The sequence below is a fragment of the Vombatus ursinus genome, unplaced genomic scaffold, assembly GCF_900497805.2.
Source record: "Vombatus ursinus unplaced genomic scaffold, bare-nosed wombat genome assembly UNPS02014882.1, whole genome shotgun sequence".
Lineage (NCBI taxonomy): Eukaryota > Metazoa > Chordata > Mammalia > Diprotodontia > Vombatidae > Vombatus > Vombatus ursinus.
The window spans coordinates 785,152-808,702 of NW_020954660.1; the positions used below are offsets into that span (position 1 = coordinate 785,152).

Genomic DNA, 23,551 nt, shown 5'->3' on the forward strand with positions numbered 1-23,551 from the left:
TGTGTGTGTGTGTGTGTGTGTGTGAGAGAGAGAGAGAGAGAGAGAGAAAGAGAGAGAGAGAGAGAAAGGAGGGGGAGCTTTTAGACAAATGGGTTCAGCCTCAAAGGAAAAGAGGTATTTCAATAAACACAGATGAGGAGAGGGTAGGGTTGTCTGTTTCAGGCCTGAGGCAGCCATGGGGCAAAGGCCCAGGCATCAGATGAGTGCCCTGTTTGGCCAGACTGAAGGGTATAAAGAGGAGAGGGGGGAGTGGGCCGAGGAGCCTGGCGAGGAAGGAACCCAAGTGTTTGATGCTACGAAGAATCTTGGAGGCTGGCTGGTTCAGGGGTCTTTCACCTCTTCTGTGTGGTGGCCCACTTTGGCAGACAGTCTGATGAGGTCTGTGGCCTCCTCAGAATCATTTTTATTTTATTTTATTTCTTTTAGGCAATTGGGGTCAAGTGACTTGCCCAGGGTCACACAGCTAGTAAGTGTCAAGTGTTTGGTCTGAGGCCTCCTGACTTCAGGGCCAGTGCTTTATCCACTGTGCCATCTAGCTGCCCCTCAGAATCATATTGTACATGGGATTACCAAGGAAATCAATGATCTTGAAATGTAGTTGTCAAATACTTTTTAAAAGAAGTTCACAGAGCCCAGGCTGGAAAGCCTTACTCTAGGCCCTGTGTTGGGAAGGTAATTCCTAAAAACAACCAGGAGGAAGCAGCTTTTGGGACTCCCGGGGCTAGAAGGCATCCTGGAGGCCATTGAGTTCAACCTGTCTTATGTGACCTTGGCCAAGTCACCTCCCTTCCTTGGGCCTCACTTTGCTCCTTGGCATAGCTGGCCTCTGAGGTCTCTTATCCTGGAGAAGCTTTGTGAATCCTCAATTGCTGAGCCCCAATATTCTCTGCCTTGAGGAACGTAATATGGTTTTTGAAATCACTTTGGTTTTCCCAAGCTCATGGAGCCAATCCAGGGCCAGGCACAGGCCCAGAACCAAGGTCTCCTGTCTCCACCTTATTCTTCTTGGCCTTACCTTGACAGCTCCCGGGCTTGCTGTCCTATGTTCCATCCTCCATCTCACTCTGAGGAGTAACAGTACAGAGCCCCATGTTTGGGGGCTGATGCAGAGACAGGGAACTGAGGAGAAAGCCTGTCTGGTGAGACTGAGCATCCTGGGAGTATACCCAAGATGTTGGCATTCTTCCTATAAATCATACCAACGTCAAATATGTGTATGTTGCTTCCAGGTGTCCCCCCCCACCCCACCGTGGCTCAGTCTTAGTAGTTTGGGGTCGGCAGGCCCTACTCTACTCTGCACTAGCTATGTGACTTGAGGCATTTCATTTATTAATTGGTCTGATTCTGAGGGAGACAGCATGGGGTGGTGGATAGAGAATAGGCCTCGAAGCCAGGAAGACTCTGAGTGGCAGAGAAGCTGCCTGCCTACGTTGGTATGTGGCATTCCCTCACACAGGACTTCCCTTTCCCATTGCAAACACAGATCTGGTCACCGTCCCTAGTGACAAGCCTCAGTTTCCTCATCTGTAAAGGCAAAGGTTTGAATTCGGTGGTCTCTGTGGTGGCCCTTTTGAGGTCAACATTCAACAGTAGAGCTAGTAGAATTAGCTTGTGGGAGGGACTTTGAATTTTGTTGGAAGAGGCAGTAGGGTGGAAGATGCTAAGCCTGGCCAGCCAATGGGCTCTGCAAAGCCTGGGGAAGTGGGAGGAAGGACTTGGCCGGATAACTGTACCAGGTACTGGATCTAAGCTGGGAAGGAGCGGAAGTATGGAGGGAGGGAACGAGTCAGTAGGGCCGGTGGAGGAGAGCTGGGTTTTAAAGCCGCCTTTGTTTCTCTCTGTGGAAAACAGCTGTTCCAAGCAATGCCCTCATCTTGGAGGGAAGCTGGTCTGGTCCGGTCCCGTCCCATCCCGTCTTGCCCTGCCCAGAGCCTTGTACCAGGCAGGTGGCAGGAAGCGGGTATTGAGGACTGAGTGTAGAGAATAGGGAACAGCTGCCTGAGGGCAGAGTCCCTGGGTAGTCTAGTATGGTGAGGATACTGGATTAGGACTCAGAGGCCCTTAGAGGGGAGGTCACATCCTAGCTCTATGAACTTGACCAAGTTACTTCCTGTCCCTGGGCCTCAGTTTCTCTCTATGCTATGATAGTGAAAAGAGCCCTGGATTTGGAGTCAGAGCACCTGGCTTTGTTATTTACTAACTATAACCTAGGGCAAGTCACTTATGGAAACTGAGGCCCAAAGAGAAGCTCTCTAAAGGCAGTTGGGTTTTTTTTTTTAAGGCAGTTGGGGTTAAGTGACTTGCCCAGGGTCACACAGCTAGTAAGTGTCAAGTGTTCGGGTCAGAAGCCAGATTTGAACTCAGGTCCTCCTGACTTCAGGACTGGGACAGTATGATTTCTGAGGCCTCTTTAAGCCCTAAATCAGTGACTCAGCAGATGTTCTGAGGAGCTCGTATTCAGGAGCCCTCTCCGCCCCCACCCTCACCCCTAATGCCTGTCTTCCTTAGAGAACGTGGAGCCTGGGGCCAATGCTGGATGCCTGGGCCGGGGCTGTATATAGGCCTTTCCGTAATTGTACCTGCGCAGTGAGCGGCTGTCTCTCTTGGCCTCACTAGAAGAAGATGGTGCCATTTATCCCAGGAGGTAGCCCTTAGCTCAGAATAGTGAGTGAAAGCATGCAGTGGTAGAAAGGATGCTATATTTGGAGTCAGAAGACCTGGGTTCAGATCCTGGCAATGTTACTTACTATATCTGTGACTTCAGGCAAATCACTTCCTTTCCCTGAGCCTCAGTTTCCTCACCTATGAAACGTTGGCCTCAGTGGTCTCTGAAGTCCCTTTGGGCTCGATCTAGGATCCTATGACAATGGGTGGGGAGGGGGGTGGCGTGGGGTAAAGCTGATCGAGTCTGGGTATGGAAACAACTCCAACAAAGTCTTCGGCAGTCTTCTTGAGTGTCATCCTTCCCTTGGAGAAGCCACTGGAAAGTAAGGAGGTGAGGAAAACCATGGTCTCCTGCAAGGTACTGAGGGTGGACCATGTGTTTGTGTTCCAGGGTGGGGGCTTCTAGTCCCCAGAGAAGGGTTTAGTGTGGGAAACTTCTGTGTCCAATTAATAGTTGGCTGTTCCTGACCCTCTGGGTGGTTGTGGGGAGGGCGAAGGGAAAGACAGCAATGGAGAGGCTGGTGTGATGGCTCAAGGGGGGGATCCTGTCCCCCCCCCCCCCCCCGGGGGCTCTCTGTTCCTCAAATGTCTAATATTCTCCAGAGGTATTGGCTCAGGCCCAGAATTTTTTTCCCTAATTCTCAGGCCTTGGATGGAACTGTATAAACAGTTCTCCACAGGGGGCTTCCTCATGCAACTTTATTTCCCCCCACCCCCTTCCCTCCCATCCCTTCCACTTGGGGCACGGCTGGCAGGCTCCTTGGGAAGATTTTCTGCTGACTCTAGAGGTTCTATTTTTGTTTTGGGGATGGTGTGTGCTTCACGTGCCTCTTAAACAAAATGGAGCCAGGAGTTATTCTTAGCGTTTGTATGTTCCTCCATTGGAGGTGGGAAGGGGAGGCCCAACTTTCTGCCTATTGGCAGAGGCCAATGGCCCACTGGGGCTGGAGGACAGGGTACTCAGTCAGGGAGAATAGCTGGGGACCTATCCCATATTCTTTGTGGGGAGGTGCCCAGGGCAGAATGTTTCATAGGCCACAGTGCCAGCCTCTCAGGTGTATGTTCAAAGTCCCAAGTTATAAGTTAAGATGAGCTAGGCCTTGTTTTAGCCCAGGCACATGGTTGTAGTACATATGAGGTGGTATCTTGAAAAGTCAGGCCTGGGGCCACGCCCTAGCTGTGTAATCACGGGGACATGTTTTTCAAAATTCTCCAAGCCTCAGTTTCCTCATCTTTAAAGGGAAGAGAATAGTAATGCCACTTTTTTTTTTTTTTTTTTTGGTGAGGCAATTGGGGTTAAGTGACTTGCTCAGAGTCACACAGCTAGTAAGTATTATGTGTCAGAGGCTGAATTTGAACTCAGGTCCTCCTGACCTCAGGGCCAGTGCTCTATCCACTGCGCCACCTGGCTGCCCCAGTAATGCCACTTCTCAAGGCTCTTCTAGCCCTTAAAATATTCTAGAAATGGTGATTGTTAATCCTTGGAGGAAGTACTGCAGGCTTCTGGGATTGAGACCCTCTTCTGCATTAATACCCGCACTAAAATTCCTCTTCAGACTCTGACATTTCCTCCTGGATTGGGCAAGGAGACAGAAATGGTGACCTCCAACATTAACAATTCTTTCAAATCTGAGGCCTTGGAAGGGCTTGTTCTTTGGGCCTTGGTTTCCTCATGTGAAGAATGAGGAGCTTGAGTTGGATGGTTCTCTTCTCACAGTGGTCAGGGCAGGAAGCCAGGCCTCTAGCCTAGCTGCATCACCTTGGGCAAATCCTTTTCTTTCTTTTTCTCCCTGGGCCTCAGTTTCCTCCTCTTTAACATGACGCAGTTGGGCCAGATATACTCTCTCACCTTAACATCCTGTGACTGTCATTTAGAGCTGGGGGCAGCCTGTTTCTCCCTCTTAGCTTAGACTGGAGCCTTCTGAAGGGGCCTGAGTCACTGTCTTTCTCCACCCCCCTCCCCCCATCCCCCTCCCCCCCCAAGATTCTTCCTGATAAGAAGACTTAGTGAAAATACTTGGGTTGTGGAATTTTTGTTTCTTTCTAGGAGTCGCACCCTTTCCTCTGTTCCCTCCCCTTCCTCCCAGGTCTCTTCTCTCCCTGGACTCCAGCTAGCTTATCTTGCTGGTAAGGGGTGACTGTGGCCCCCTTTGCCTCTCCCCCCTCTGCCTCCCCAGACTCTAAGAGAAATGACTGGTAGTAGTCGACAGGATTTCATTTCCATATAAGGAAGTGCCATTGGAAGGGTACCTAATGAGCCTTTTGGTTGGCCAGTTTGGAGCGGTGCCCGAGGAGCAGGATGCTGGGGGCCAACGCCCAGGTTAGGGGTTGGCTGGCTTGGCGGATGTCTCCAGATTTGGAGTCATTGTAATGTCAATGTGGGTTTGGGGAATGCTAATGTTTGTTCTAGGCTGTCTCTTCCTGCCCTCTGCTGCCTTCTCTTGTTCCTCTTTTCCGGGCTTTTCAGTCCTATTGTCAGTCCCCAAATAGATTTCCTTTTAGGACAGAGTTGCTTTTCAGGACTAGCCCGAAACATTGTGAAGGAAGGAGCCCATTAAGGAAGGGAGCTGAGGAACCAGTGCCCATTAAGGTGTGAATGACCCATGAAGCAAGCCGGTGTTCTTCCAGTTGGCTTCCCCACCTTCACTTTGGTTGGTTGTTCAGTCGGTCGGGTTTTAAAAACTGGCAAAGAAAAGGTGGCAGACTCATGGTAGACTTTTCAGACATCAGTGTCCTGAGGCCACGGGGAATGTGTGTGGTGGGGGCAGGGTTATACAGTGATGAAACAACCTTCTCAATGGCCAGAGAAATAGTTGATGTCACTGGATTCCATTTCCTTCTGGGAAAGATGAGGGCCTTGGATTGGGTGGTTTCTCTGGGCCCTTTGAGCACTGACATTGTGTTCCAAGTTTCTTGTGAATAACCACTGCAGTACCTTCACCTTTAATCCCAGTTAGAATCTTAGGCATTGGTGAACTGGGGCCAGTGTGGATTCAGGGAGACAGTCTAGCTCACCCTAGCCAGTTAGCTCCAGAGTGGAGGCTAGACCCCGGGTGGCCCAACATTCTCATCCATTACATCACTTGGCCTAGCTCTCTGTCTCTAGATCCTCTTTCTCTGTCTTTGTCTCTGTTTCTTCATCTCTGTCTGTCTCTGTCTCTCTCCCAGCTTCTGCCCTGCCTGGGTACCCTTCCAACTGTAGAATTCCAGAGGGAGGAGACAGAGGGAGACTGCTGCTCAGCCCCGAATTGAGGGTACAGATGTTGCTGACTATTCCAGAGGCCCCTCCAAATGGCCAGCAGCTCCTTGTAGCCAGAATCTGGGAAACCAGATGGGCAGACTGTCCAACAGAGGGCAGAGATCTAGGGAGCCTAGTATAGAATAGGCACATAAGAAAATATGGCAAGACTTTGCCAGCCTTCAAGCCCTCTATCAGTGGAAGGTACCATAGAGAAAGCTGCATGATGTAGTCAAAAGAGCCCTGGCCCTAGCGTTTGGGGGACCTGGGTTAGAAGCCCAACTCTGATGCTTCTGACCTGTGAGAACTTGGGCCTCAGTTTCTCTAACTGTAAAATGAGGAGCTTGGATTCTGTGGCCACTCAGGTCCCTTCTAGCTCTGCAATCCCATGTGGCCTTGGGCAAATCAATTTATGTATACGATGAGTTCCTCATGAAAATGTGAGCTCTTCAGGGGCTGGTGGTATTCTTAGCTCTGGTGTCTGGTACATAGTGTCAATGTCTGGGCACTGACAAGTTAGTTCTCCTTTGGCTTCTGTTTCCTCCTGTCAGATGAGGATGCAGCATTGACTGACATAGGTGACCTCTGAGCCCTATTCTTAGTGTTCTCATGTGTAACTGAAGAGGTTGAATTGATGCCCCCCCCCCCCAGGTCCCTTCTGCTCTAATCTAGGCTCCTAGGTGTGACCTAGGCATGAGGACCCACTTTGCCCCGTATTCTGTATGTGACCTTGGGGAAGTCACTTCTCTTTGGGCCTTGGTTTACTCCTTTGTAAGATCCCTTTCAGCTTTAGATTCTGTGACCTGAGGCTGTCTAGACCAGTGGTGTCAGATAAAAACAGGTGCCACCAAACTGAACAGAAGTATCCCTGAAGGCTGCCAGTCAACTTGGAAAACCACACATGTCTATAGCTTTCTTTTTCTATTAATAGGCCTGCACATTAAAATCTAGTAGGAGCCCATTTTAATATGGTTGGGGCCCCACATGGGAGTGTAGCGGGCCTCACGTGACCCCTGACCCAAAGGCCCTGGGTTTGACAACCGGTCTAGTTGGGCCTCCACAGGTGGGAATCCCTTTCTTCATCCCTTCACAAGTGGCCATCCTCCTTCCACTTCCTCATGTCCAGTAACAGGAAGCCTGCTACCACTTCCTTATATGGAGCTGAAAGCCTGTCCATTACCTCTCCTTATTGTTTCTGGGGCTACCCTCTGGAGCCAGGAAGAGCAAGGTCACTCCCCTCCCAAAGCCTTGCTCAGACGTCTGTCGGGTTCTCTTCTCGTGGCTGAACACCCCTGCCTCCCAGTTCTTTTCAACTGAGCCATTATTACTGAATTAATAATTACTGAAGCAATTATTCTTTGGACCCTAATGCCGCCCCACAAGAATCCCCAGGCTTAATCAAACATAACACTGCCTATAAGACTAAGTCTTCACCTCCAATGAAGAGAAACTCCAGACCAGACAGGATACCCTTTCAAAAACTCTTAAGTCAGCCCCACCAATTTGTATCTTATCCTATTGGGGCAGCAATGGGGTTACTCCCAGCCCTCAGCCCTAGGGGTCAAAGTTCAGCTGTGAGTATTACCGCCCCCCCCTTCTAGGAGTGTTTGTTTTACAAGTCATAGTCAAGGTGGGTTGTGCTGTTTGATTCAGCTACCCAGAGCTTGTTTCAGAGGTGGGGAAGTTTCTAGGGTAGGAATTCCTACCCTGGGGCCCATGGACTCCTAAGGAGCCTATGGATAGATTTCAGGGACTTTGTGAACTTAGGTGGAAAGAGAAATAGTGTCTTTATTTTCACTTACCTTGAACCGAAACTTAACATTTCCTTCAATTATTTAGAAACCTCATTCCAAGAAGGGGTCAGTTGATGTCGCCAGACTGCCCAAGGGGTCACGATACAAAAAAGGGCTCAGAACCCCAGGGGAAAACAGCTTGGAGAGGGAAGCTGGGAAACCTAATTGGTAGAAGCTCAAGATAGGCCCCCCAAAATCTGTACAGTAGAATTCCCCCTCTGCCCCCCCATAAATTCCCTGATAGATGCTCCCTGGGTGTGTAATCAGCTCTCATTCAGTGGAATCAGGCGGACCCGGATTTGAATCCTGCCTCAGAGGCTACCTGTGTGGCCTTGGACAGGTCATTTAATTTTTCTGGACCTAGTTTCTTCATCTGTAGAAATAAGGGGTTGGACTCAGTGACCTTCCATCTCTAAAACTATAATTATTTGATCAATATAGAGAAGGAAATAGTTTCTTAAGAAGAGATTCCTGACCAGCATTTAGATCAGGATTTTTCCAGCTGCCAAACATAGGAATTAGAGACGGGAGTCCACCCCCTTCATTCTTATAAATGGGATACTGAGACCTAGAGAGAGGAAACAGTTTGTCCCTAGAGTGAGTAGCAGAGCTGGGCTTTGGGCATAGGTCTTGCTATCACGGTATCTTCAGAGTTGGAACAGACTAGAGTGGCGGGCTGGTCAAACTCATACTTGAATCCCCTCCGTGATGTACCCGATTCAGTCATCCAGCCTTTGCTTGGAGAATTCCAGTTGTCTTTGTGATTTTGATTTTCTGGGGTGGCCAAGTACAGGATGACGTCGGCACGTCTAGATACCATGAGATCTGGGGAGGAGGGTGGAGTCACAATGTCATATGGCAGCCCTGAGGACTAATGGGATCTTGGGAGATGGTGGAAGAGATTTGGCATCCAGCTGACTTAGTTCTGTTCAGGACTTCTTGCAGCCCCATTTTTGGGGGGAAGGACGTGGATAAGCCCGAGAGTATCCAGCAGAGAGCAGTTGGGATGGGAAAGGTCTGCATTTCATTTTAAGGAGGATTGATTAGTTAAGGGAGTGTGGGTTGGTCTGTCTGGAGGAGAGGCGCCTTGAGGGTGGGGGTGTTCAAAGGTTCCTGACATAGAAGAGGGATCACACTTGCTCTGTTGGGCCCCAGAGGACTCCAGTCGGGAGCCAATGCAGAGAAGTTTTGTTGCTGTTTAATGTCATCTTCATTTACATAATTAAAGTCATTGTGCATATCGTCCTTGGGGCTCTGCATTCTGCCCACGTGATACAAAGACAGACCCTTTCTCAGAGCCAGACTAACCACCCACTCTGTGCGTGTGTCTTTTTGCAGATCAGCGTTCGGGTGACCACCATGGATGCCGAGTTGGAGTTTGCCATCCAACCCAACACCACTGGGAAGCAACTCTTTGACCAGGTGAGCTGTTTGTCCCTGTCCTTCTGAGGGTTCTGGCCCTTCCCCTTGAGCAGACATTGGGATGGTATAGCTTTGGGCCATCTGGGGTGGGTCGCATATGATCCAGTAATGCTCTTTCCTCTCCGGTTCTGTATTCCCTGCTGCCACCTTGCCTGCAATTAGCCAGAGCCTGGGCCCTGAGGATAGAGAACCAGAGAGGGTCTGAGAAATCTTCTTGTCCAGTCCCTCTCATTCTCCTCTCAGAGAGAGCAATTTGAAATGTAGTATGTAGCAGAGCTGGACAAAATGGGGGGATTTGTGAAGTTTGATCCCTTCCTGCAAACTTGAGGCCCATTCTCCCCAAGAAGATGGGATCTGAGCACTTGATTTGCTTGTGGATTTATTGTGTATATTCTTGTATAATCTTTAAAATGTTTTATTGATGCTCCCCCCCCCCCATACCAATCACTTCCCAATAACCATGGCCAATCCACCTTAACCCACGGCAGCCTTCCTTATAACAAACAAACACAACATTTAGCAAAACATTGAGTTCTGGCAGAATTCTAGAATGGGTTATTAGTGAACGTCTAGAAAGGGAAGCAGTGATTACAAAGAGCCAGCCTGGCTTAGGTCATTTTGCCTCCCTGGGCCTCAGTTTTCCTTTCTGTAAAAGGTGAAGGGATTAAACTAGCTGGCCCTTGAGTTCCCTCCCAGTGCTGGAGCTAGGATCCCATGACAGAGATGTCAAGATCCACTGTGCCACTAACTACAGATGTGACCTTTGGTAAGTCACTTCTCATTAGTCCTTGGTTTAGGGGCAGCTAGGTGGCACTGCAGTGGATAGAGTGCCGGGCCTAGAGTCAGGAAGACTCATCTTCCTGAGATCCAATCTGGGCTCTGACACTCATTAGCTGTGTGACTCTGGGCTAGTCGCTGTCTGCCTCAGTTTCGTCCTCTGTAAAATGAGCTGGAGAAGGAAATGGCAAACCAGATGGGTCATGGAGAGTCAGACATGACCGAAAATGGTTGGACAGTAATAAAATGACCCCTCTTCAGAGAGGAGATTAGATGATATTCTTGAGGTCCCTTCCAGCTTTAGATTCTGTGACCTTGGGCCATTTGGGTGAGCCCCTGGAAGCAGGAAGGCTGTCTACACCCTTTGACAAGTCTGACCATGCCCAACTGATCTCATTTCCTGGAACAGAAGATCGAGGGAGTGCTATAGAGATAAAGATCACCTCAACTTTAGGGAAGTTTTTCATAAAATCTCTCATGCGGGTCTTATGGAAAAGTCAAGAGAGATGGGGCTAGCAGAGAGTTCCCTTTCAATGGCTTTGGAACTGGTCAAATGACCTGACTCAGCGTGCTCATTAACAGTCCAGCAGCAGCTTGGAAGAAGGTCCCCAGGAAAGTGCCCGAGGGACCTTGGCTCTGCCCTGTGGGGCTGAACATTGGGCAAAGACCCAGACAGCATCCTTGTCAGGGTCACAGATGATGTAAACTTGGGACAGATGGCCCACAGAAAAGTGTTAACCAAATCTGATAAGGTGAAACTCACCAGGGATTAATGGAAAGTCTTACACTTGGGTTTAAGAAATCAACTGGAACAGGAAGGGGCGGGGGAGGAGGCCTGCAACAGATTGTCTGAAAAAGATCAGGGGATTACAGTAGCCCGCAAGCTCAGTAGGAGTCAGTGGTAGAACATGGCAGTCCCGAGAGTTCATTCAATCTTGGACCCTATTGAGAGAAACAGCTTCCAGAAATAAGGAGGCAATCATTAGTCAACTAGGGGAGGGTTGTGTTCTGGATGCCATAGTGGAAAAAGGATATGAATAAACTGGAGAATAGCAGGGGTGGGGAGGGAGACACCCATGTGAAGACTGGCCAAAGGAACTGGAGATGTCTGCCCCATAGAAGGGAAGCCGTGAGGGGAAATGTGCGAGGTGCCTTTGAAGAGCCCTCACGTGAAGAGGGAGCACTCTGGGTCTGTTTGGCCCCACAGGGCAGAAGCAGAGCAAAGACTGAAAATCACAGAGAGGTTAATTTGGCCCAATGTCAGGAGAATGCTTCTGACGATCCCCAGCTGTTGGAGTATGGGGCGGCTGCTCCTGGTCCCTACTGAAGATGAAGGTATCCCAGGCACCCTGCCTCAGGGCACCCATGCTGCCACACTTGTTTTCTTAGCCAAAGTTTAGTAGAGGAAACTTGATTTTCTTTTTTTTTAATGAAATAATATTAATTTACTAATAAATCTTATACTCAACATTGCCACAATCACTTAAACTTGTTTAATAAGGATTTACCTTTAATTTATTGGGGGCAGACATGCAGTTTCATTGGTAGAAGGAATGCTCAGCTAGGGAGCACTGCCAAAGTAAATCTGTACCTGCTGGAGAACTTCCTGGACCATGGAGAAATCAAGTGACTTGGCCAGGGTCACATAGCCAGGGTGGCAGGATTTGAACTCGGGTCTCTCTCATTGACTCTGAGGCTTTTAGCTACTAACCCAAGCTACTTTTCCATTTAAATTGAAAGCATAAAGTATCATAACTTCTTGTTTGTTTTTCTAATTTATTATCTTTTTTTTGTTTATCCTTTGAAAAAATAAGTATCATAACTTTTCAGCCCTTTGGGAGCTTATGTTTTCTATCCCCCTCCCCCCTGGTTTCTAATTTGGACTATCCCTAACTCAGGCCCAGAAGATCAGAGGATTTTAGGATTTAGAGCTGGAAAAGACCTTAGAGATAACCTGGTTCTTTACTGAGGAGGAAACTGAGGTCCAGAAAAGAGAGTTCCTTGTTCAGAGTTGCCCCCTGGGAGCAGACGGCAGAGCTGAGTTTTGAATCCAAGCTCTCTGACTTTGAGGTCATTTAACTCTTTCTACTACCTCTTAAAAAGTAGAGCTGTGTTTTGGAGGTCTCCCAGCAGCCTTTGTAACCTTTGCTACTCAGGGACCTGTTCTGCTGTGGTAGGGGACAAGGAAAATGGCTGACCCAGGTGAGTCTGTGCAGTCTACAGTGAGCCTAGGGGTCTAGGCATAGGACTGGGCAAGCTCTCTTGACAGGAGGCTTTTCTGGGCCTGTCCTTGGGCCCAATGGAAGCAGCCGGCCTATGGTGACCAGCTTGAGGGGGCTCACAGCCCCAGACTGCATTCCAGTGGGCAGGAGAAGGGGAGGTGTTGGCCTGTTCTCGGCTAGGATCCCCTGTGGGTGCGGGGGCTGGAGGCTAGCCCTTGTCCAAGTGATGACAATCCCTCACCAGTGACAGTGGGTGCTTTGTCCATCAGACGCTGGTGGGGGGAGTGGGGGTTGGGGGTGCTTGGGAGAGTGAGGAAGATGTGGATGGGGGCCCAGGGCAGGAGTAGTCCAGAAACAATGAAGGGTCTTAACTTGGAGTCTTCCCTGTTCTTCCTCTCTCCGCCCTCCCTCTACTATGATGCTACTGGGGCCTTGGAATCCCAAGTGGGCTTTGTTTCTGAAAAGGGTGTGGCTTAGCGGAAAGCCCAGAGGTTAGTGGCTGTGCCCAGCCTCAGCTCCCCAGACGGCCCAGATGTTAGCCTCAGCTCTCCATTCATCCTTCCAAATGGAGCCCAGCAAGCTCGAGAGCTGGCTGTGCTGGGGCCTGGTGCTCTCACAGGGCGCCTTTGTTCAGGGTGATGGTACCGCTCCAGAGACGGCCAGAGTTAGGGGACAAACACCCGTTTCCCGGGTCTTCCAGACTCCAAGTCCAACTATGGACTTGAGGCCATTGAGTCCAAAGCCTTCATTTTACCAGTGAGGAAACTCAGGCCCAGGAAGGGGAAGTGAAGGACCCAGGACCATGCAGCTAGTATGTCTATGAGGTGGGATTTGAACCCAACACTTGCTGATTCCAAGATCCACTAAGCTGCCGTATTGCTCCCTCTAAGAGGGCCTAATAAGATAACAAATATGAAGGTGTTTTAAATGGATAATTAAAATTATTTTTTAATTGGCAAAAACAAATAATCAAACAAATTAATCTTATTTAAATGCACTGAAAGAATAAACAGATAAGAAACAAAAAATGAATTTGTTCTGTGTCCCATTCCAAGTCGGTCTGACATTCGACTTCCTGGTATCCCATCTCCTCTCCCCCTCCCAGTCCCCATTGACATCTCTCCCTGTGTGTCTGGGAGCATTTTATAAACTGTGCCTGTAGGCTGGCCTGGCGATGCCCCTCCTACCACTGTGGGCAGCCCTTTCGGGTCTAATGGCTCCCTTCTCCCTGGGCTTCAGGCTTCACAAAGCACTTCCTCCCCCCGTGGCCCTGGGAGATCATTGCATTCACCCACAGGCAGTGAGTGTGTGGTGGAGTGTAAACAGTCCCAGGTTAGAGTCCTGGCTTCGCCACCTATGGGTTCTTGGGATTTTGAACCAGAAGGGGCTTTAGTTCATTTGGTCTTACCTCCTTATTTTATCGAGAAGAACAGAGAGGGGATGGGAAGAGGGGAAGGCCCTGTTATACGTGTAACCCCATGGGACCCCGGCCAGTTGCTTCCTCTCCCTGGCCTCAGTTTCCTTAATCTGTAAAATGAGGGGATTGGAGTAGACCTCAGAGGTCCATTCCAGCTCTAAAGCTTGTGCTCTCATGATGAAGTAGGAAATAAGACATCTTTCATCTGTCAGGTCCTTGGCGGCCTTGGGGCCTGGGATGGAGAGGGCTGCCCAGCCAGCTGCTCTGTGGAGGTGTTGACTGGCAGTGGGTCCTTCCTGGATCCCAGCAACTGTCTGGACAATGGCCAGAACAGGAAACAGAGAACAGAAGAAGGGCCCTGCTTGGCACTAGCAGTTTGAATAACAGCAGCAGTGGAAGGCCAGGCCAGGCCATAGTCTGGGGGCATGGCCATGCTACTGTCACAGGCAGGCCACGGGACTAGGGGACAAAGGCCTTCATGCTGTTGGCCTTAGGAGTGCCCTAGCTGGAGAGGAGACAGAAGCTTCCTTGCATGAGTCACTTAGGCCTGTGCCTACAGCCCTCTACCTCCCCCCACCACCCTCCTAATGGGACAGCTCTTATGGGAGGGCCAGTTGGCCTGGTCCACCCCTCACCATAGCCTTTAAGGCCTCAACCCCTCCCAATCTCCATAAGCTCAGCTAAGGCCCCTTATCTGGGCCTGCAGTGGGAGCCTGCCCCCAGCCTCATTGTGGATCAGGAATTGGGAGGATTACTGTAGGAAAGGGGAAGGCCATGGTGGGGGGGGGGGGCTAGCCCTGGTAACCAAGGAGATGCTCTGGAGCTGCAGGAGAGGAGACTTGAGTCTTAACAACATAAATCAAGGCCTTTGATCTAAGCCTCCTTTTTCTGGTTGGAAATCTTCTTCCTTCTGGCAGCAGCCGTTGAGTACCACCCAGAGAGCCTCCCTGAACCTCCAGTCTGGGCCAGGGCTCTACTGTGGGGACAGAAGATCCAGTTCTTCTGGGGGGCCCTGTCCACCCTGGCCTGGGTGTGGGGGCTGTGAGCCAAGAGCTCGGGAAAATGCTGTCAACCTCCCATTTCCATCCTACTTTGCTGAATCCATTGCCCTCCCAGTAGCCTTGGCTTAGCTCTTGTCAACTTCAGATAAGGGCTTCACTCTAGTCCTTGGGCCTTGGGCCTTCTGGACCTTAGGCCCTTGTTTGGGGCTCCTCAGAGCATTGCTCTGGGCTTCTTCCTTTTTGGAAGAACCAAAGACCTGGCTTAGAATCTTAGCACTAGTACTTGGGAGACTTGTGACCCTGGTGACATCACTTTCCTCCTCTCTAAAATGAGGAGATTGGACTAGACCTTAGTAGGATTTAGGGGCTGCAGGGGGCCTTAAAAATTATCCATACTTAGTGGGTAGTTCAGCACTCAATGCGAGGCCTTGGGCTTTCTTTCTTGGCCTTCTCAGAGCACGTTTGGCTCTCTGGGTTCAGAGAGATGCCATGCCCCATCCCTAATTAGCGTCTTCCTTTCAGCTGATGTCATCATAGCTGGGCTGACTCCTCAGTAAAATGAGGGGATTTGTGGCAATGATCTAAGGTCCCTTCCAAGTCTAAAGTCTGGGCTTCTCTAGGTAGCCTGCTCTGGTCTGTGTTCTCTCCTCTCCCCACCTCCCCCTGCCCCAGGCTCAGCATTCTCCCAGCCACAAGAGTGCTTTTTTAGGGTATATTTATGTGGGAGAAGAGAATACACAAACTTAGGAGTTATATACTTCAGCATAAGGGGCACAGTTACTCTGAAAAGTGTTGTCGTTGAGACGTTTCAGTCGTGTCTGACCCTTCGTGACCCCATTTGGAGTTTTCTTGGCGAAGATGCTGGAGTGGTTTGCCATTTCCTTCTGCAGCTCATTTTACAGATGAGGAAACCGCGGTAAACAGGGTGAAGTGACTCGCCCAGGGTCACACAGCTAGGCAGTGTCTGAGGCCACATTTGAACTCAGGAAGATGAGTCTTTCTAACACCAGGTCTGGCACTCTGTCTTCCTAATACTGCAAATCAAAGAAAACCACCTCAGCCCTGGTCATTGATCATTGACTTTGAAACTGTTCCCACTAACCCTGAAGCATTCAGGGCCCCAAAAGAGAATTGGGTTTTCTATCCCAGAACCTCTCCCCTCCAAAACCAGCCAACCAAACCTGAAAATAAATCATGGACCCCCTGGGATACACCAGAGCACTCGGTAGCTGAGTGAGGCTGAAGCTGTCCAATGGACCAATCAGAACACGGCCTAGTTTACATGGCGGTTATCTAGTGGAAATCGAGTGTCCCATCCACCTGACCCCAGACTGTCTAATCTGGCTCCTTCCCTAACCAAGGTGACAAGTGTTCTCATCCTCTCAAAGGCCTCTACCACATATGTGCCTACAAGTGTGTCTGAGACAGCTTATAGAAATGGCCTTGTCCAGTGGGACAGGCAGGGTCAGGCCACTGACGACCCTAGGATCCTCATAGCTGGAAGGGACCTCCGTGGTCCTCTGATCTACCCTGCTCTCCCACTCAACACCCTCCCTCAAGTGTTTTATAGACGAGGAAAGCGAGGCCCAGAGTCACGCAGGACATTTGTGGCAGAGCCAGGATTCTATCTTCAACGCTCTGATCCCAGATGCTGCTTGAGAAGAGAATTCCTTCCCCATGGAGCCCATTTGATCATGAGGCTGGGGTTAACCTTGGACCTGCGGATATCCCAGCCACCTCATGGGCATCCCTGGTGAAGCCAGGGGGGCTGTGGGGCCAGAGGGTCTATTTCTGTGAGCAGGTGCTGTGGAGAAGTGGAAAGAATATGAGATTTAGAATCAGGGGCCTGGGTTCAAATTTTACTTCTACTGCTTGCATGAAGCTATGCAAAGAGTCAACTAGTTCCACCAGTGGGCCTGAGTTTCTCCCTTTGTATAATGAGGGGGGTGGTTTAGTTATTAAAGATATCTTCCCCTTTGTTTTCTCCACCAAACATCTCAGTTTACTTATTTCTAAGACAGAGATATATCTCTTAAATGGAGATCCTAGAAACCGGTCAGCTGGACCGTGCACGTGTGACCAGGAATCCACCCTACGTCCTGTTGGACTAGAGGTTATCTTGGTCTTTGCCAGAGGCCTTCAAGGAGGGAGGGAATTGATCCACATCCATTTCCGAAGGGCCAGACATGGGGGTTACAAATAGAAAAGTCTCTGCCCTCAAGTTTAGAGTCTGCTGGAGGGGAAAGAATGTGACAGCATGTTCACAGATAAGTAAGTAAATACAGTCTATACCCAAGTCAATATCATATGATGGGGCAGGGCACTCACAACTGGGAGGATCAGGTCCTGACCCTCGGGTTGAGTGAGGCAGAAGTGAGAAACAAGGAGCATCCCAGGTGGGGGGCACAGCCTTTTCAAAGCCCTGGAGGCAGGAAATGGAATGTCATGTATGGGGACTAGCTAGTAGGACACTTAGGCTGGAATGTAGAGTGTTTGAGGGGGAATGGTATGCAGGAAGCCTAGAAAGATAGGCCATGTCTGGGGTAGCTAGGTGGCTCAGTGGATAGAGCACCGACCCTGAAGTCAGAAGGACCCGAGTTCAAATGTGGCCTCACACCAAACACTTGACACTTATTAGCTGTGTGACCCTGGGCAAGTCACTTAATTCCAATTGCCTTAAAAAGAAAAAACAAAAAAAGATATAAGATAGGCCAGGTCGTGAAGGACTTTTTCTTTTTTTTATGAAGGACTTTAAATGTCAAAGTGAGGAGATGGTGGCTTATCTAAGAGGCAAGAGGGGGTCACTGGAGCTTCTTGACAAAGACAGTGACGTGGGGTCCCCTGTTTAAGGAAAATCTCTTTGGTAGCCGACTGGAAGATGAGTTCGAAAGGAGAGAGACTGGAGGCAGAGAGGCCAAACAGGAGGCTTTTGAAATGGTTGAGGTGGGAGGTGATGAGGGCCCAGACCAGGGTGGTTGTGGTTTGAGTGGACAGAAGGGGGTGTATTCTAGAGATTCTGGGTAGGTGGAATCATTAAGATTTGGCAACTAATTGGATATGGGGGTGGGTGAGAGTTAACAACTGAGAAGGCTTCTGAAATCGCAAACCCACGCCATCCTCCCCACCCCCGAGGTAGGCCGCCCCTTTTTGGATGGCTGGAATTGTTAGAAAGCCAGTGGACTTCTATGTGGTACAACTGAAAGTGGGACCTCCCTGCCCTTTGAGGTAACAGCAGCCAGGGAACAGAAGGACGACCCTTTATTGGCTCTTAGAGGCATTCCTAGGCCCGGAGAGGAGCCAGGGCTCCAGTGAGAGGCCTTGTGGCCAGGGACAGGGTAGAGAGAGCCTAGCCCAGGGGTGGGGAACCTATGGCCTCCAGGCCACAAGTGGCCTTCTAGGTCCTTGGGTGTGGCCTTTTGACTGAGTCCCAAGTTTTACAGAACAAATCCTTTTATTAAGGAGATTTGTCCGGTGAAGTTTGGATTCAGTCAAAGAGCTGCACCTGAGGTCCTAAAGGGCCACATGTGGCCTCAAAGCCGCAGGTTTCCTACTCCTGGCCTAGCCCTATCAGCTGGTTTCAGGAGGAGATAACCAACTTGGAGGATTCAGAGGCATGACCTAGTCTGGTCCAACCCCTTCAGCGGTCAATTGGACTGTGAGCATTTCTTGAACACCTACTGTGTGCCAGGCTCCCAGTTAGTCTGTGAGCATTTCTTGAGCACCTATTGTGTGTCAGGCTCCCAGTTAGTCTGTGAGCATTTCTTGAGCACCTACTGTGTGTCAGGCTCCCAGTTAGTCTGTGAGCATTTCTTGAGCACCTACTGTGTGTCTGGCTCTGGCTCTGCTCCACTGAGAATAGTCTTGTCTGAATCATAACTTGGGTGAGTAGCAGGACTGGGTTTCACTGCAGGCCCCTGCTTCCCTTTCCAGATGGCCATAGCAAGGGCCCAGAAGCTAATCTCTCTAGGAAAGCTGAAAATGAGATTAGCCTTGTTCCCTCTTTGGAGCAATATTTGTCCCTAGCTTGTTTTCCGCCAAAGCCTGAGGGTCGTGGGGGAGGAAGGGAGGGGATGGTGGCTAAGGCCCAGATTCCACATCTTTTCTTTTTCATGTCCTGGGCCTAGAATTTGTGAAGAAAATACTTGGCAAGCTATGGAGACAAGGGCTGCTATTTGTTGTCCTTCTCCTGGGGGATCTCCGTGTGTCTCTCTTTCCCCAAATACCAAGGCAGCTGGACACTTGGCTGAGAAATGGTTCCCCAAGCCCCACTGGAGCGAATGCCCCCTCACCCTCCCAAGTTCTCCCTGGTCCTTCCTTAAGTGATGAATTCCCAAGAGTACCTGACTGGCCTCAAACCACAGGGCCAATGGCAGTTCCATTTCTGCCCCTTTTGGGGCCTGGTTCCTGGAAAGAGTTCCCTCCTCCCCTGTGCCCTGGTTTCCAGTAATCTGAACTGCCTTTGCCCCATCTTCCCTTAGTCAGGCCTGTGAAGCCCAACGGCCTTCTTGGCACGATGACTAGAACATTGGATTTGGAGTCCAAAAAGGCCCAAGTTCAAATCCCACCTCAGACATTTACTACTATGTGACCCCAGGCACGGCAGTGAACTCAGTTTCTTCATCTGTAAAATGTGTATAATATTAGCACCTACCTTCCAAGGTTGTTGGGAGGATCAGAATGAGTTGACAAGCTCTACAGAAATGTGACCTGTTATTATTAGACTTTCTTTCAAAGAAACCTGGCCTTTCTCCAACATGGCAGCCCAGCCAGAGGCAGCATGGGGGAGTGAATAGAGCGCTGCCCTTGAAGTCAAGGCCTGGCTTCAAATCCTTTCTGAGATGTTCACACGAGCCTCATAACCCCATTCAAGTGCCTCAGTTCCCTCTCCTCCAAAATGCAGGGGTTACGCTAGATGACCTCTGTACTTTCTGGCTGCAGACCTAGGATCCTGTATGTGACTTTGGAAAGAAAGAAAGAAAGGAAGGAAGGAGGAAATAAGCATTTATTAAGCGCCTACTATGTGCCAGGCACTGCGCTTGACAGATCTCTTATTTGGTCCTCACCATAGTCCTGGGAGGTAGGTCCCATTGTCCAGATTTTATACTTGGGCAAGTTCTTTGACGTTTCTCTGCCTCTGTTTCCCCCCTTTGTAAAATGCAAGGGTCAGCCTAGCTGGCCTCAGAGGTTCCTTGCAGCTTGAGATCCTAGATCCTCTGATTTCACCCAAGAGATTCTGTTCCTGTGCTCTCCCCCCACCCCCACCCCTCCCAACCCAATAAAAACTAGTCCTCTCTGTCTGGGCTTTTTCTGAGTTAGACTTAGTTTGCAGGCACTAGCTTTCCTCCCAAGCCCTTGGGAACCTATTAGGGCTGGTAATTGGATTTACCCTGCTCCTTTTTGGGAGCCCCCCCCCCCCCCCGCTGGGGGGAGATATTTTTTTTTGGTCACTCCTATTACACACACACACACACACACACACACACACACACACACACACACACACACACACACACACACACACACACACACACACACACAAACACGCTTCCAGTCCCCAGCAGAGGGGCAGGGATCAGTCTCCAGTATAAACATTCCCTGGAAGCTCTTGTCTTAGACTGACCAGGCTGCAGTTTGACTCCCTCCCTCCTCCCCCAACTCCTGGGTCCCAGGTCAGCAAGGGGGCGGGGGCGGGTCCAGTTCCATTTTGTCCCCTCTGCCTCCCCAGGGTTCTTGTCCTTCTGTACCTGATCTAATGATTAAAAGAAGGCTTTGATGCTCCCTCCTCTTGCTGAAGGTGTCTGGGAGTAGGAATTATCGTTCTGTTGATTTGTTTTGCTAAGCTGTTCCTTGATGTGTGGTAGGAGTCTGTGTCCAGGGGATGGGGTTTTGGGGGGAGGAAGGGGTGACAGGGACCTAAAGCAGAAAAAGAAGGTTTAGAGACTGAGTGCAGCCTGGGGCCCACAGACCAACCCCCTACGCCCCCAGATTTCAGAGGGTTTTCAAACCTGGATGCGAAAAAAATTACATCTTTATTTGAAGGAGTCAGTTTTCCTTGCAATCTTTTGTATTTTCATTTATACCTCTAAAAAGGTTCAGAAAAGAGGTTCAGATACTTCACTGCCTGCCAGGGGGGAGTGGGCATGGTACCATAAACGTTAAGAACTCCTGGTTTGGGGGAGAGCCTGTGGCACTGCAGTTGGGAACAAGCCTACCCATAATCCCCGTGGGGCTTTCGGTGGAATGAGGCAGCTAGGAGGTACCACAGTACACAGAGCACAGAGTCTAGTCAGGAAGACCTGGGTTCACATCCTAGCTGTGTGACCCTGGTCAAGTCACTTTGCCACTGCCTGCCTCAGTTTCCTCATCTGTAAAATGGGATCATAAGAGCACTTACCTCCCAGGATTGTCGTGAGGATCCGAGGAGATGGTATTGGTAAAGAAAGCGCTGAGCACAGGGCCTCGCATGTAAATGTGTACTTGTTCCCTCCCTCCCCTCCCCCTCTAGGGAGCACACACAGAAGAGATTAGATTTGTTGTGCTTGGTCCCACAGGGCCAAACTAAGAGGGAGTAGTGGGGAAAGACTGGATCTGCAGTCAGAGGTTGTGAGCCTGAATTCCAACTCTGTCCACTCATGATCTGTGTGGCAAATGATTTGACCTTTGTGGGCCTCAGGTCTCAGGGGTTAAACCCTTCAACCTGGGTCCCTTGACTGGAGTTCATTGGTTTTCCCAGGGCCCCTCCTAGTGCAGATGGGGAAACTGAGGCCCAGAAAGGTTGAATACCTTCGTCAGGGTCACACAGCCACTGAGTGTCCCCATAGTAATCAGGCCAGCGTCTTCTCCACTAGGCCCCATGCCATACTTGTAGTGTAGCTGCACACTACAAACCCAGAGCTGCCACCCCACCCCCGCTCTGGCCAGAGCAGACTGTTGGATTCCCAGGGTCGTTAGCATCCTCCCAGCAGCCAGGCTTCTTCCCTGCACCCCCATATTCTTTGTGCTTGTGTCCCTTCATTATGATGCTTATGAGCTCCCCTGGGGCCACCGCTGGGGAAGCCAGAGCTGGCTAAGTAGCCCAGAGTAGGCCCCATTACCATGGTGATGCCCAGGGTGAGAGAACAGAGCCCGTTTGTTTCTTTTCCCGCCCGCGCCTGCTGGGGCTGCTCCATTGGCTCTGATCCCCCCCCCCCCCCCACCTCAGCCCATGGAAAGGTCCAGGCTCTGAGCAGCCACCGGACCAGAGTGGGAGCCGGCCATGGAGAGGGAGCCATGCAGGGAGAGGCTCCCTCATGAGCACATCTTTCTGGAGCATTTTCATTGAGATTTATGGAGCACTGCATCCTTGTGGGTAAAAGCAGAGTGAATCTCCATTTTACAGAGGGGAAGTTAAAACCTGTTTGTTGGCAGGTAATAAGTGGCTAGAGCCAGGATCCTGGCCAGCAGAGCTTTGCCCTGTTTGGCCTGTTCCTGGCCTTTCAGGACCTGAGTTCAAATCCTGCCTCTGGCACTTACTAGCTATCTGATCTTAAGCATGTCATTTCCCTTCCCTGAGCCTCAGTTTCCAACCCTCTTTAAAATGACAGGGTGGAATTAGCTGGTCTCTGGGGTTTCTTCCACCTTTAGATCCAGAATCTTCTGTGTATAAAGGGCGAGTCCCTTCTCCTACCTGGGCCTCATGAGGGGGTCAGATCTCTGCTTCTGTGGTCTGGTTGCTGATGGGACCTGAGACTAACCCTGTGGCCTCCCATGAGAGGTAGCAGGAACTGTTTGAGGCATCCCTGGCTAGCTCTATTTGGGATGGCCACTGTAAGTCTGGACTTTGGCTCTCTAACTCTCTCGGGCCTCAGTTTCCCCATCTGAAGACATATACATTATGATCTATGCTGTCAGCCACAAGGCCAGAGAACCTTCATATCTCCAGTTTTCCCTTTGTTACATTCCTTACCACGGCCTTGTGTGAGGGAGGGAAGGCAAATGTGGTTAATCCCCATTTTAGCAGAGGAAACTCTTGTTCAGAGAATTCATGACTTGCCCAAGGTCACATAGCTTAATAAATGCAGAGCTGGAATTTGAACCCGGTCCTCCTGACTGTCCAAGTCCAGCGCTCCACTGTGTGCTACTCAGCTCCTTCCAATGCCAGTGCTCTGGAATCCCTGAAGATCCGGGGCAGCAGGCTTAATGCCCCCACCTCACCTTCCCAACATTGCCCATCCTGGGAACAACAGAGAAGGGACGAGGGACTTGACTGGAGTTAACAGTATTTCTCTGCTTCCCCCAGGTTGTGAAGACCATTGGCCTGAGAGAGGTCTGGTTCTTTGGCCTGCAGTACCAAGATACCAAGGGTTTCTCCACATGGCTGAAACTCAATAAAAAGGTAAGTGTTTAGACTAAGGGTGGATTGGTGTCCCCACTGGGACCAAGAGTGGTTGTGAGCTTGCGGATTTGACGCTTTCCAAGGTCCCTTCCAGCTCTCACATTCCTTGCTCTATGGGCCCTCCCACCTGGGACATTCTGTATCTGTCATGGCTTCCTGGCATGGCTGAAGAGAGGCTCCAGGACACACATTTCTTGCCTTCTCATTTCCCTCTGAGCATGAAGAGGGAGGCCCTGAATGTACCCCTCAAAGGGCCCAGCCCTCCTTTCCCTGGGTAAGCATTCACAGCTGGGGCCTAGCAGTCATTGCCAACCCATTTGGAGAACTGCTGGGCCCTAGCATGTGGTTGAGCAATTGAGGACTCTCCCTCTGAAGCTGAGCCCCTCAGAGCGCCTCCAGAGCTGGGAAGCAGGGCAATTGGAGGACGTCAGGCCCTGAGCCCTGGCCTGCTCTTGACTGAGGTGGCCTCATGGATAAAGGACCCTGGAAAATCCTGGCCTGCCTCTTATGTGTGGTGGATAAGGGACCCAGGAAAGACTTTCTGATTGGAAGGGTCTGGATCACAGGACAGCATGCCCCCAGGAGGGGTCATTGCCTCATTGCTGTCTGGTACCATCTTTCCATCTTTTTGGAATGGCTGTGT

At 50.3% G+C, this 23,551-nt stretch overlaps 1 protein-coding gene across 1 annotated transcript in view; it reads left to right on the forward strand.

The window, feature by feature from the left end:
• The window catches only part of MSN (moesin), an 81,944-nt gene that overhangs the window by 42,704 nt on the left and 15,689 nt on the right, over positions 1 to 23,551 (forward strand). The window contains exons 2-3 of the mRNA XM_027842682.1: positions 9,034 to 9,117; positions 22,813 to 22,908. Coding sequence (XP_027698483.1) covers positions 9,034 to 9,117; positions 22,813 to 22,908 — 180 coding nt within the window. The remainder of the gene's footprint in view (positions 1 to 9,033; positions 9,118 to 22,812; positions 22,909 to 23,551) is intronic.